The sequence below is a fragment of the Sinocyclocheilus grahami genome, unplaced genomic scaffold, assembly GCF_001515645.1.
Source record: "Sinocyclocheilus grahami isolate Dianchi unplaced genomic scaffold, SAMN03320097.WGS_v1.1 scaffold132.1, whole genome shotgun sequence".
Taxonomy (NCBI): Eukaryota; Metazoa; Chordata; class Actinopteri; order Cypriniformes; family Cyprinidae; genus Sinocyclocheilus; species Sinocyclocheilus grahami.
In genome coordinates this window covers 800,390-814,292 of record NW_015505311.1, presented here as the reverse complement: position 1 = coordinate 814,292, position 13,903 = coordinate 800,390, and the positions used below count along the sequence as shown (strand labels likewise).

At 37.4% G+C, this 13,903-nt stretch overlaps 1 protein-coding gene across 1 annotated transcript; it reads left to right on the top strand.

Moving 5' to 3' along the window:
* Nucleotides 1-1,771: 1,771 nt before the first annotated feature.
* Nucleotides 1,772-13,491, top strand: LOC107590756 (interferon-induced protein 44-like). Its single transcript, XM_016279662.1, has 7 exons — nt 1,772-1,854; nt 4,020-4,053; nt 8,206-8,410; nt 10,081-10,227; nt 10,395-10,566; nt 12,622-12,722; nt 12,926-13,491. Exons 1-7 carry the CDS (start codon nt 1,818-1,820, stop codon nt 13,109-13,111), a joined length of 882 nt encoding a protein of 293 aa, XP_016135148.1. The 5' UTR covers nt 1,772-1,817; the 3' UTR covers nt 13,112-13,491.
* Nucleotides 13,492-13,903: the final 412 nt, after the last annotated feature.

Below are 13,903 nucleotides of genomic sequence, written 5' to 3'. Positions count from 1 at the left end.
ACGTATCTGCAATTCAGCACTCCAGTCACGTCACATTTATTGATACTATACAGGTTGCTTGTACAATATTTTAATACAGATTTGGAGTCTTAAGGGTGTCTTAAAGAAGCATTTGTTTCTCTAGCCATTTCACAAGTTATCAATTATTAAGACAAGTTACTAATATTTTTTAATGTTTATGTGTATTTGTTCCAGGTTATTTTCTAATTTTACAAACAAAACAAAAAAATCATACACAGTTGGATTAACACATTATGCGCTAACACATTGGTTGGTTTAAAAGTGAAAGTGAAAGTTTACAGGCCGGAACGAGAAATAGTTCTTGCCTCTCTATTGAATTTCCATAACTTGCGTTATCATACAGACTTAGTATTTGCAGAGAATACAAAGGAAAAACAGGAAGATGGGAGGATCACAATCAACAGAAGAAACAGAATCCGGTGAGCCGATAAATATTAAAATAACATACAAACTATATAAAATAACAAACAAAGCTAAAAGGCATTTTGGTGTTACAAGATTTTCTTGTTTATAAATATTATCACTTCTCATTTTTTTATCTCTATTCTTAGATTTTCAGTTATGTAAAGTTCCACAAATTTTATTTCCTGCCTTGTTGACTACAGATCTGCTGAATTCTTAACAAATGATTGTTTGCACCGTATTCTATAATCTGTGATCTCTCCACTTATTGCTTATCTTATTTTTGTTTTTATCAAGGTCGAGCAGCAGGACCATGTACATTTACTTCCAATTAGACACTTTTTTTGTTTTCTAACGTTATTAGGGCGTATGCACACCCGCACTTCCTGATTTTGCTGAGTTAGATGTGTTCCTAGGTCAACATATTTTGTTGACACTGGAACAACATTTTATTACAAACATTTAGTCTTGACCATGTCCCTACACCTAAACATAACCTTAACCATTAGTATTCCCTAAAATCAAATTTATCTAACAAAAATACAACTAAAAAAAGTTCACCTTTAGATGTTGTCCTCTCCTTAGACTTTGCAGATCCATATACCAGAAAAAGTGGCTGCAGTGTGCAATTTTTGCACCACTGCTAAATGGAATTGATAAAATAAATACTGTTTCCTGTTTTCCTGACAGACAATCCCCCATCTTCCATTGGTTGGACAAAAAGATAGCCCTACCCCAAACTCATTTGCTCGTCAGGTTTGTTTGTTTGTTTTTTTGCACAAAATAATGCTAACATTTCCTTACAGTATAATAACCTAGATATTTTAGCATATATTTGGTTAAAATGGCAGGGACCCTCAGGGAGGAATGTTGTAGCCCCCCCCCCAATAGCTCTGGGCTGCCTGTACTTGATAGCACTTTCCTGGCTGTAGTGCTTTTGACACCAATGAACATGACTTGTGAATCTGCTCCGATGGACTCCATGGTTTGCACGTATCTGCAATTCAGCACTCCAGTCACGTCACATTTATTGATACTATACAGGTTGCTTGTACAATATTTTAATACAGATTTGGAGTCTTAAGGGTGTCTTAAAGAAGCATTTGTTTCTCTAGCCATTTCACAAGTTATCAATTATTAAGACAAGTTACTAATATTTTTTAATGTTTATGTGTATTTGTTCCAGGTTATTTTCTAATTTTACAAACAAAACAAAAAAATCATACACAGTTGGATTAACACATTATGCGCTAACACATTGGTTGGTTTAAAAGTGAAAGTGAAAGTTTACAGGCCGGAACGAGAAATAGTTCTTGCCTCTCTATTGAATTTCCATAACTTGCGTTATCATACAGACTTAGTATTTGCAGAGAATACAAAGGAAAAACAGGAAGATGGGAGGATCACAATCAACAGAAGAAACAGAATCCGGTGAGCCGATAAATATTAAAATAACATACAAACTATATAAAATAACAAACAAAGCTAAAAGGCATTTTGGTGTTACAAGATTTTCTTGTTTATAAATATTATCACTTCTCATTTTTTTATCTCTATTCTTAGATTTTCAGTTATGTAAAGTTCCACAAATTTTATTTCCTGCCTTGTTGACTACAGATCTGCTGAATTCTTAACAAATGATTGTTTGCACCGTATTCTATAATCTGTGATCTCTCCACTTATTGCTTATCTTATTTTTGTTTTTATCAAGGTCGAGCAGCAGGACCATGTACATTTACTTCCAATTAGACACTTTTTTTGTTTTCTAACGTTATTAGGGCGTATGCACACCCGCACTTCCTGATTTTGCTGAGTTAGATGTGTTCCTAGGTCAACATATTTTGTTGACACTGGAACAACATTTTATTACAAACATTTAGTCTTGACCATGTCCCTACACCTAAACATAACCTTAACCATTAGTATTCCCTAAAATCAGAGGAAATGATAGATGAATGACACTGATGTACAAGCACCAAACACGGATTGTAAGCCTAAACTTCACAAAAACTATAAACTGGTTCTTAAAGTCTGACTGGTTAATCACAATGTTGTTCCAGGGTCAACAAAGATGTTGATCCAGGAATATGTCGTACTTGGTAAAATCAGGTTCTGCATGCACGCACACCCACAGGCCTGTTGTGTTACAAGACCTATAGACTTGTGATAATATTCAAGCATCGAAATTATTCCAAACACTCATTTAATGCAAATAATTTTTCCGCTCCTAAATAATCTTTCCAATTGTCTTTTAGACATAGTTACGTATGAATCACATGTGACATTAAATGTTTGTAGAAGGTGTTCACTATTATTTAACTACTAGAGCGGACACAACGACAGCATTTTCATCGAAAATGATCGACTTTCACTTCATTCCGGTTTTATGTAGACTGCTTCTTAGTGTGGCAAGCCATTTTAACATTTAATCCAGGGTTTCAAATTCAAATTGAGCTCTAACCCTAATTAAACATACCTGAATCAGTTAATCAAAATCTTTATGATTACTAGAAACTTCCAGGCAGGTGTTTTGGAGCTGGTTGGAGCTACACGCTGCAGGAAAAGTAGCCCTCCAAGACACATGACACGTGATTTAATCTATAAAACATACTAGTATCTATTTTCATGTTACTAGTACTCATTTCTTTAGGTACTAGTATCTATTCCATTGGGTAGTACTTATTCGTTGGCAATTAGTGATTATTCTTCAGATACTAGTGCTTATTCTTTAGGTACTAGTGTTTATTCTTCAGATACTAGTGCTTATCCTTTAGGTACTACTATTTTTTTAAATATACTAGTATTTATTCATTAGATAATAGTTATATTTTTGTATTAGTACGTATTTCAAAAGGGATTATTCTATTAATTATTTTATTGTTAGTAACACATTTCAAAGTTTTGCCATTGACTTCTATGGGGATTTGCCATCCAGATATCAACTATTTCAGTTGACTAGTATGCATTCCAATTGTGACTATATATTTTTAAATATTACTAGTAAGCATTCATTAGATACTAGTACTTATTTCTTAAGTGTGTTTACTTTTCACTTGATACTAGCATATATTTAATAAATACTAATAGTTATTACTTATGCACTAGTATTTATATTTTAGACACTATTATCTTTTGTAACTATTACTATTAACAGTTCTTATCTTACTAGTCTCAACTGATTTTCTTAAACTCATCTTATGTTATAAGTAGTCAGAATGTCCAAGGTAGAATTCAATTAAAAGTCTTACTACTTACTAGTCTTACTAAAAAAAAAATCTTAATATGAAAATAAGATACTAGTTGTTTTAAGGATTGAATGTTAAACATCTTGTCATATTTTATTGAATTGAGTTTTAATTTCAAAGTCAACCTAAAAGTCTTGTTTATACTTTCACATGCTACGCACGCACGCACGCACGCACACACACACACACACACACACACACACACAAACACAAACAAACAAACAAATAAATAAATAAGAGAGAAAGAAAACTAGAAAAACAAATATCTAATCTCTCCTCTAATCTCATTTGGTAAAATTGACAGACTTCTTAAATTGCTCTTTGCATATTGATATCATATTCTTTTTACAGAATATGTCAAACCATGGAGGGACACTCCCTGGGGGTAAGTTGAAAAAAAATCTACTAACAAAAATATATAAATGTTTGTATACCAAGTATTGTGTAATTTGCTGGATTGGAGAGATTTTAAGAATTGGCTCCTGTTTAATTCACAAATTAATTGAAACTGAATTGGCCTTGACAGAAATGTTAAATGGGAATTTTAATTGGAGTGGCAGGATAAGTATTGTACTGAAATCAGTTAAATTAATTACAGTCAATGGCATTCTAGAAAACGAAATGTTTGTTCACCTCATAAAACGAATTTATTAAAAACAATGAAATATCAAAGAAAAAACTCCATTCCCTTTCTGTCTTTCACTCCGACGTGTGTCGGAACACCATGGAACAGACCTTGCTCCGCCTTGCTGCGGGCTCACGGCCAAGGGTACGCTGGACATTGTCCCGTCAGTACTGCTAGTGCAGGGTTTATCACTTCCCAACCTGTCATGTTGGCTGGTCAGGACAATCCCGCCCAGGTACAGTGGTGTCCTCTTCACCTCAGTGTGAGGAGAGAATGCGGTGGTCCTGTGGCAGGACATTGCCAACCTTCTAGTGAAGGAGTTTCACACCATCAGAATGAAGAAGGGTTTCTACAACCCTTGAAATGCGGTGGTTTCAGACCGATCCTAGATCAATGAGTGCTGAATCGGGCCCTTCACAGGCTCCCGTTCAGGATGCTCATGGTCAAACAAATGCTCACATGTGTCAGACACCAGGTTTGCCTTCGAAGGTCGAGCATATCAGTACAAGGTCCTTCCTTTCTGGGCTGCCCCTGTCTCCTTGCGAAGATAGCAGAGGCCGCCTTGGACCCGCTAAGGGAACAGGGCATTCACATCCTCAACTACCTCGACGACTGGCTGATTCTAGCTCAGTCCCGGGAGTTGGTTTGCGAACACAGGGACCAGGTCCTTTCACATCTGGCTCAACTGGGACTTCAGGTCAACTGTGAGAAGAGCAAGTTCTCCCCTGTGCAGAACTTCTCTTTTCTCGGGGTGTGGAGTTGGACTCGGTCACCATGACAGCACATCACTCTCAAGACCGTGCCAAGTCAATGCTGAATTGCTTGAGTTTGTTCAATCACAAGACAGCGGTTCCACTGAAATACTTTCAGAGGCTCCTGGGCAATGTTCCCTCTTAGCTGTGCACGGCCGCACACTTCTTAGACCGCGCAGAAGAAATAATATGCCGCGCACAGGACACAAGCAAAAACATTAGTTGGGAAAGCCATTTGATTGAATTCTAGTAAATGTAAAATAATTGCAATGCTTAGGCAAACCGCTATAGATTTGGTGTCACTATAGAACCAGTTAGAACCAGTGAATGTGGTTTACAGGTATCATAGAAAGAGAACTATGTGTGCCAAATTAGTCGCTGTAGAAATCGAATACTTTAATGGTTGCAGACGAAATAGCTCAACACGAGAGCCAACTAAAACGCAGTGACATGCTAAATAAAACGTCATTGTGTTTAAAGAAGAGTGGCTTGATTAAGTGGTGAAAATAGCGGGCGATGGGCACAGAACGATAACAAAAACTCTGAGACATTTACAGTCACACACAGGTATAGTAGTGTGCAAACTCTACTATTCGAAACTCTACTTAGATTACTATATAAGAATTCACGTTCTTTTAAAAATATATTTAGCTTACAGATCTTAGTTTAAATGCTTCAGTTTGTTTTCTATTCTATTCGATTCTATCAGTTTAAATGCTTCAGTTTGTTTTTATATTATTATTATAAACCTAATAAATAACTGACCTCAAAAAGGGAATTCATGAGCAATATCAGCTTCATTTTTTCATATTATATTGTATTATACTATAATACATTATATAATATAATATAATATTATTACAAAGAATTGAACTGTTGAAAATTATTCTTCATATAATTTTTTGGTAACACAGCACAGTAAAAAAAAATTCTCAGGTAACCTAAAATTTGCAGTATTTAGTTACATCAAGGGTCAAATCAAATATAAATAGCACAGTAAAGTTAAAAGTTACACACTTTTTGTGTGTGCACTGTACAGGTCTGGTATAAAGAATGTTTTTGCTCAAGTGGCCGAAATGTCCACCCAATAGAGAAAAGTTTTACTCAGCAAGAAAAAAAAAATTAGAGGGAACATTGCTCCTGGGGCATATGGCATCCACAGCCACGGTTATGCCATTAGGTTTGATGCATATGAGACCACTACAACATTGGCTTCAGACTCGAGTCCTGAGATCACGCCGATCTGTCGTCACCTCTTCAGTCCTTGGTCAGACCTTGTGTTTCTACAGGCAGGAGTTCCCTTAGGCCAAGTGTCCAGGCGTATTGTTGTCACAACAGATACCTCCAAGACAGGCTGGGGCGCCGTGTACAACGGGGATGTGGTTTTGGGCTCCTGGACAGGACCTGGCTGTGCTGGCGAGTTCCCCTGAAGAAGTATCTCCTGCACAATCTGGCAGCCACACCCAGAGCTCTGGAACCTCCATGTCTGGTCTCTAGACAGGACGAGGAGAAATTCAGAGGCCTATCTCCAGCAGTGGTAGATACCATCTCTCAGGCTAGAGCTCCTTCTACCAGGCAGCTCTGTGCCCTGAATTGGCACATTTTCACTTCATGGTGTTCCACCCGAGGCAAGGACCCTCAGAGGTGTGGCCTTGGGTCAGTGCTTTCCTTTTTACAACAAGGCCTTAAAAAGCACCTGTGGTTTGTTTGTTTTGTTTAAACTCTGAAGGTTTACATGGCTGCTATATAGCAAATCATGACCTCGTGGATGGCAGGTCTTTGGGAAAGCATGACCTGATAGTTAGGTTCCTGAGAGGTGCCCGGAGTTCGAATACTCCGAGTCCGTGCCCCATCCCCTCTTGGGATCTTTCTGTGGTTCTGTGATCTTTCTGAAGAAAGATCTGTTTGAGCCTTTGCAATCAGTAGAGGTTAGCACCCTCTCTCTGAAGACAGCTCTCCTGATTGAGCTCACATCTCTCAAGAGGGTGGGGGACCTACAGGCTCTCTCAGTTAGTGATTTGTGTCTAGAATTCGGGCCGGACTACTCTAACGCTGTCTTGAGACCCTGGCATGGATATGTGCCCAAAGTTCCCACTACTCCCTTCAGGGACCAAGTAGTGAACCTGCAAGCATTTCCTCCAGAGGAGGGAAACCCAGCCTGGTCTCTGTTGTGTCCAGTACACCATTTGCATATTTATCTGAACCGAACTCAGAGTTCCAGACAATCTGAACAGCTCTTTGTGTATTTTGGAGGTTCAGCAGAAGGGGAATGTCCAAAAAAGAATGGCCCACTGGATTGTGTATGCCATTTTTCGGACATATCAGTCCAATAGTGTGCCATGTCCACTGGGAGTGAGGCCCCACAGCTGCAGTGACCTCTTGTGGTGAGTATCGCTCCGTGATGGAGACCTGAGGTTATCTACCCTGTACGTTGGAAGGTTCTGAGTGAGGGTTGTTGCATTTGCTGTTGGCATACTCAAGCCTGCCCACACTTGCCCCGCATTATCTCATGACACAGTGCAGTAGTTGTAGCGTTTAGTTTACATACTGTCATTCTGACACACGTCGGAGTGAACGACAGAAAGGGAATGTCTAGGTTACGTATGCTAACCCTCGTTCCCTGATGGAGGGAACAGAGACGTGTGTCCTGCTGGCCACAACTCTGTACTGACCGCTGATTTGGCCGAGAAGCTACCTCAGCTCCTCAGAATAAAACTAAAGTACAGCTTGCATGCGGGACGGCCTTATATACCCGTATGTACGGGCATGGCCTTACATGCACATTTAGAATGCCAATTTTCATTGGCCTATTCTGATACTCTCAGAGGTGATTGGGGCTCTCGAGGATGACCCCCCATACTGTTGTTCCAACATGTCTTCATTCCCTCCATCAGGGAACGAGGGTTACCATACGTAACCGAGACGTTGCTCTTGGCAGCATTTCAAACATTGTTTATAATCTATAAATTTCTGTTTCATTTCCTTTCATATTAATTCTCCGTCCATAAATTGAAAGTTGAATTACAATTCTACGTCCTTTTTGCTATCTCAATTCAAATTCAGGAATTTAACTGAAATGACTAAGGCATTCTCAATTTAATTCTGAAGGACACACAAGCCTTGTAGTTAACTATATGTATACTACTTTGTTTTTGAACAGAGAGAAAGATCATTTGGAGAAAACACTGAAAGACTTTGGGCTGTGCGATCAAAATATTAAGTATGCAAGGATCCTAGTAGTTGGAGAAATTGGAGCAGGAAAGTCCAGCTTCATCAACTCAGTCAATAGTGTTTTCCAAAGAAGAATCACAAATGAAGCCCTTCTTAACAAAACAACTGACACAAGCAAAACCTTCACAAAATGTGTAAGTATATGAACATACTTATGAGGATTAGATTTCTAAATTAAAAATAAGAAGCGATTTATAAAATTTTATATATGGCTTGCTCATTGTTTACACATTATAAACCTTTAGAAATAACTGCCTGTAGTAAACTCTTGGATCCGAGAGCCTCAACTGATGCGTGAGGTTTCCTTAGATTCACCATGACAATGCAATGTATTCATTCACTCTTTATTCCGTACACCGTACAATGACTCACAACACTGTGAAAGCTGTATTAACATATACAAATGACAAAATTCTTAATTCAAACATAGACTCATATACATGTCGAATTGCATAAATAAGCATCACAAACAACACATTACATTGCACAGCAAACATTAATTCATACATGAATTTCTTTAATTACAATCAACATTCCTCGCTACACTCACCAAGGAATGCAAATCAAATATGATAATCCTTTCGTCATCATCAAACGTGCATCAAGTTCACTTTAAAATTATGCAAGTATAAAATCCACATTAAAACAATGTAGGCTCAAACAGTCAGCGTCTAACATTCATGCCCGCCCGTCATCGTATTAAGCTTACAAGCCCACCTGATCACTATGGTGTCCGAGTAGGACAATTTCAACACAAGTGTTCGCAATTTCTGGTTACAATTCATACACACACACACACACACACACACACACACAAGGTACATCAAAGATATTCAAGATACAGAAAATCTATCAAATTGCTACATTTGAACCATGTGCAAACAAAAATATAACCTAATAAATTACAATTAAGGCGTATTGAATGTTAAAATGTGTTTTAAACAAAGTGGTTATCATTACCCATTTTACTCTTAGTAATTTAATAATTTAATACATTTCATCATTTAAAAGTTTAGTTCAGAAGTATCGTATCGGTATCGATATCGACGATACTGCCTTGAAAAATATCGGTATCGTATCGAAAACAAAATAAGTGGTATCGCCCATCCCTACCGCCCGTCATCGTATTAAGCTTACAAGCCCACCTGATCACTATGGTGTCCGAGTAGGACAATTTCAACACAAGTGTTCGCAATTTCTGGTTACAATTCATACACACACACACACACACACACACACACACACACAAGGTACATCAAAGATATTCAAGATACAGAAAATCTATCAAATTGCAAAATAAATTACACAAACATCTTCTATGTTTCATAACCCAATTCATACTTGCTTCTTACATTAAGAGCATACAGTATTTCAATGGTCCTTTACACTGCCTATTTAGTCCAATTTGTAAGGAAATGTGTATGCACATATTATGTTTTTAATAAGCATATGTGAAAGAGATTATGGATGTCCCATTACTCAATTTTTTATTTTTTTCACTCTTATAAAATTGTTTCTGAAAAAAAAAAAAAACATGCTCTCAGATGTAGCATGCACTGCTTTAGACAATGACTGACAAAATTTCCTCCAAAATGTTCTAAACAATCGCAGCTTTCTGTGCCAATCCCCACTTGTAATCAGTGGTAGAAATGGCTAAGATTCACTGGTGGGACCCTAGCTGGAAAGTTATTTTTTTCTCTCTGTCTCGTCATTCTGAGGCACTTTCATTTTGGTCTCTGGTTCATGTATGTTCACATTAATTCACATCAATTTACTTGTCACATTCATGCTTTATATCTTGCAGTACAAAACCTATTACATAAGAAATGGACAATCTCCTATGCCTTTTGTCTTAACTGACACCATGGGCTTAGAGTCTGACAATTTACATGGCATACATCCAGAGGATATTGTGAAAGCCATGGAGGGCTGCATAATGGAAAGATACAAAGTGAGATCTATTGCTTTACATTAACACACATGAACTTGTGGACTGACTTTTTAAAATCTTGAAATGTTATTCCAAATATTCTCCATAGTTGTTGTTCTTGATTTATATGAATCAGTTGGATATAACCAGATCCCTTATAATCTCTGTAATGCATTTTTTTTTTCAAGTTCAATCCAGAATCTCCCATTACTTCTCAAGATAATGGCTACAGAAGAAATCCAGGCCTTCAGGATCAGACATACTGCCTAGTCTTTGTAATTGCAGCTGACAAAATCTCAGTGGCAGCTGATGATATCTATAAGAAAGTGAAATATATTAAGAGTAAGGCAGATGAACTAGGTGAGTATAAAGGAAAATGTTGGAGATGGTCTTCATTATCTTTGTCATAGTAAATGGACTACTTGCACAAATACTTACGTGTTCTACTTAATACGGCTCAGGAGTTTCCAGTAATAGCATCTACATACAATTACACAGGAGAATGCAGATTGTTGCTACGTTTTAGGGCTGTCAGTTGATTAAAACAAAAGAAAATGTATCTTCACTTGTCCCGCCTTGACCCTTACGCACAGAGATTGTTCCAGATTCTCTGAATCTTTGGATGATATTATGCACTGTAGATGATGATAACTTCAAACTCTTTGCTATTTTTCTCTGAGAAACTCCTTTCTGATATTGCTCCACTATTTTTAGCTGCAGCATTGGGGGAATTGGTGATCCTCTGCCCATCTTGACTTCTGAGAGACACTGCCACTCTGAGAGGCTCTTTTTATACTCAATCATGTTGCCAATTGACCTAATAAGTTGCAAATTGGTCTTCCAGCTGTTCCTTATATGTACATTTAACTTTTCCGGCCTCTTATTGCTACCTGTCCCAACTTTTTTGGAATGTGTAGCTCTCATGAAATCCAAAATGAGCCAATATTTGGCATGACATTTCAAAATGTCTCACTTTCAACATTTGATATGTTATCTATATTCTATTGTGAATAAAATATAAGTTTATGAGATTTGTAAATTATTCCATTCCTTTTTTACTCACAATTTGTACTAATTGTGAGTGTCCCAACTTTTTTGGAATTGGGTTTGTAATTACAGTAGGTAGCTACAGCACATTGAAAATATACGCAAGCGCAAACTAGCAAACTTTGAAAATGGAAGTACATCACAAAGCTCAGTGCTCAGTGCTCAGTGCAAGTAGTCAATTCCCCTAATAAAAATCTCATTAATGTGACTTATTGAATTTGTCCCAAGATTAGTAATAACTTAAATTCCTGTCAAGATATGCATCGTTACAAAGAGTAGAAAGTTCATTGAACAAAGTCATGTTTCAGTGGCACTCTAATCAAGCCACTGACATGTTAGTGTAATACTCATACATCAAGTCATACATCATGACATTAAAGGGGTCATATGATGCTTTTTTAAAGATCATTATTTTGTGTATTTGGTGTAACAGAATATGTTGACATGCTTTAATGTTCAAAAAACACATTATTTTTCAAATACTGTACATTATTGTAGGTCCTATATGCCCCACCTCTCTCAAACGCTTCGTTTTCTACAAAGTCCCTCCTTCCGACAAGCGCCGTCTGCTCTGATTGGCCAGCTGACCCAGTGCATTGTGATTGGCCGAACACCTCAAGCACTCGTCGGAAATATAACGCCCCTTACACCCATTAGTAAATAATGTCATTAGTTTTACCATCAGTTCAAGCCCGAAAGGGGAACAGACACAGTAATGATGGAGTACACAAGCTGCGGTTAAGACAGCTGACTCTACTGTGATGTGACGCTGTCTCTCTCTCTCTCTCTCTCACACACACACGTGCGCGCGTGCACACACACACACGATGCGCAAAACTCCGCATTTGAACAGTAAATAGCAAATACTTAAACTAATAACAAAACAGTAGCTGATTCAGAAGCGCCAGATTGTCATAGCAAAGTCAGAATTACCTCCTCTCCTAGGTTCACGAAACGGTCGTCCATAAAATGCATTGCTGTTCTGTTGTAAGTGATCTTAAAGATTCATAAATGCATCTACTTTCGGATGGCCAAATAAAGTGCTTTTGCTTTCGCCTAGAAACACACAGTGTCTCCCTGACATGGCTGCTTCAACACTAACTGCGGTTACTGAAACCACGCCTTCTTTCTTTGCATGCACATTTGGGCGCATTATGCAAATATTCCCACATAGTGACCTAGATATGTGGGGGCGTGTTAGAATGAGCCGTTTTAGGGGGGTGTGGCAGAGTCTTAACTTTGATAAAGAATATCTCTTTGGGTTTGTGACTTTAGTCTTTGCAACTTCAGGGATCTTATCTATGCACAATCAGCTTTAACTACATCACACAATCAACAAACATTTGTATTCATGGTCACATTCAACAGAAATTCCTCAGGTAATGATCCTGACCAGGTCGGATGAAGCATGTCCACTGGTAAAAAAAAACATAAGGAAAGTCTACACTAGCAAGAAGATAAAAGAGAAGGTAACTGCATTGATATCATGTCAAAAGCTTTCTGTCCATTATTTTTCTGTACAACAGAACTAAACATGACCCCTTTGTTTCTGTTAAGCTTGAAACTGAAATTTGGTTAAAAAATTTAAATTTTTCCTAATTACATTGTTTGACTGTAATGCATAGGGTTACATGTGCACATCACAACTGACTGTATGTTTGTTGTTTTCCAGTTGGAAGAGTGCTCTGCAAATACAGGTATCTCGGTGAGTCACGTCTTCCCTGTGAAGTGCTACCATGAGGAAATTGATACACAAGATGACATGGATGTACTGATTCTGAGGGCATTTAAACATATTGTGCAAATGGCAAATGATGCATTGAGATTGAAGTGCAATGAAAAGGAAAATTCTGAATGAAGTCCTTCAGAGATTTTTAGGGTGGCTGCACCTCATTCCTGCACATTCTGTTAAATCAGGACACATTAATTGACACATTAATTAAAGTCACAAAGAAACAGATATAGCGGCAGATCTTTTCTTATGTATTGTAGTTGTAAAGCATTACAATGGGTTATTGAAAAAGGGGACTTGGTTTTATCAGTTGTTGATTGTATGTTGAGATGTGGGTGTTGCACTCGGAAGTGGAGCTAGATGAGCATGAGTTTGCAGGAGAGGGGTTTACGTGGATTAAATGATTGGAGAAGTCTGGCATATATCAATACATCAAAAAAGAAGGTAATTTTCCCCTAAATATTCAGGTATGACATTTTGATTAAACATTACAATGTCAAAAATAAAGAGAGAAACATATACATGGATGAATTGTTCACAATAAGATCTATAACATAATTCTATAAAAGACAATTTGCAATAGCTCTTTTTCTTTTTGTGAATGTCATGCATTTTTGTCGTGTGTGCTTTCAGATTTTTTTGCATGCATGCATTAATGCATATATCCTATAATCTGAATTGTAAATGGTAATCATAACATGAATGTATGCTAAGTGATTTGTTGTGGATATTCATGTATGTGCTACAGAATTATTGGAACAATTTATTGGCACAATTAGCCTATTAAACTGTTACATATGAATGTATATTGATTATAACCTTAACACCAATATTACTGTAAGACGTGTTATAAACATATGTATGTTTAAATATGTATCTGTATGCAATGTAGCTTTAATTATGCAATGTATTATAATG

What these genes read in the sequence shown, in the direction of transcription:
- LOC107590756 (XM_016279662.1), top strand. Translation starts at nt 1,818, where the DNA reads ATGGGAGGATCACAATCAACAGAAGAAACAGAATCCG. An exon ending in TGGAGGGACACTCCCTGGGG is followed by an intron (nt 4,054 to 8,205) that starts GTAAGTTGAAAA and finishes GTTTTTGAACAG; the next exon opens with AGAGAAAGATCATTTGGAGA. An exon ending in GCAAAACCTTCACAAAATGT is followed by an intron (nt 8,411 to 10,080) that starts GTAAGTATATGA and finishes TATATCTTGCAG; the next exon opens with TACAAAACCTATTACATAAG.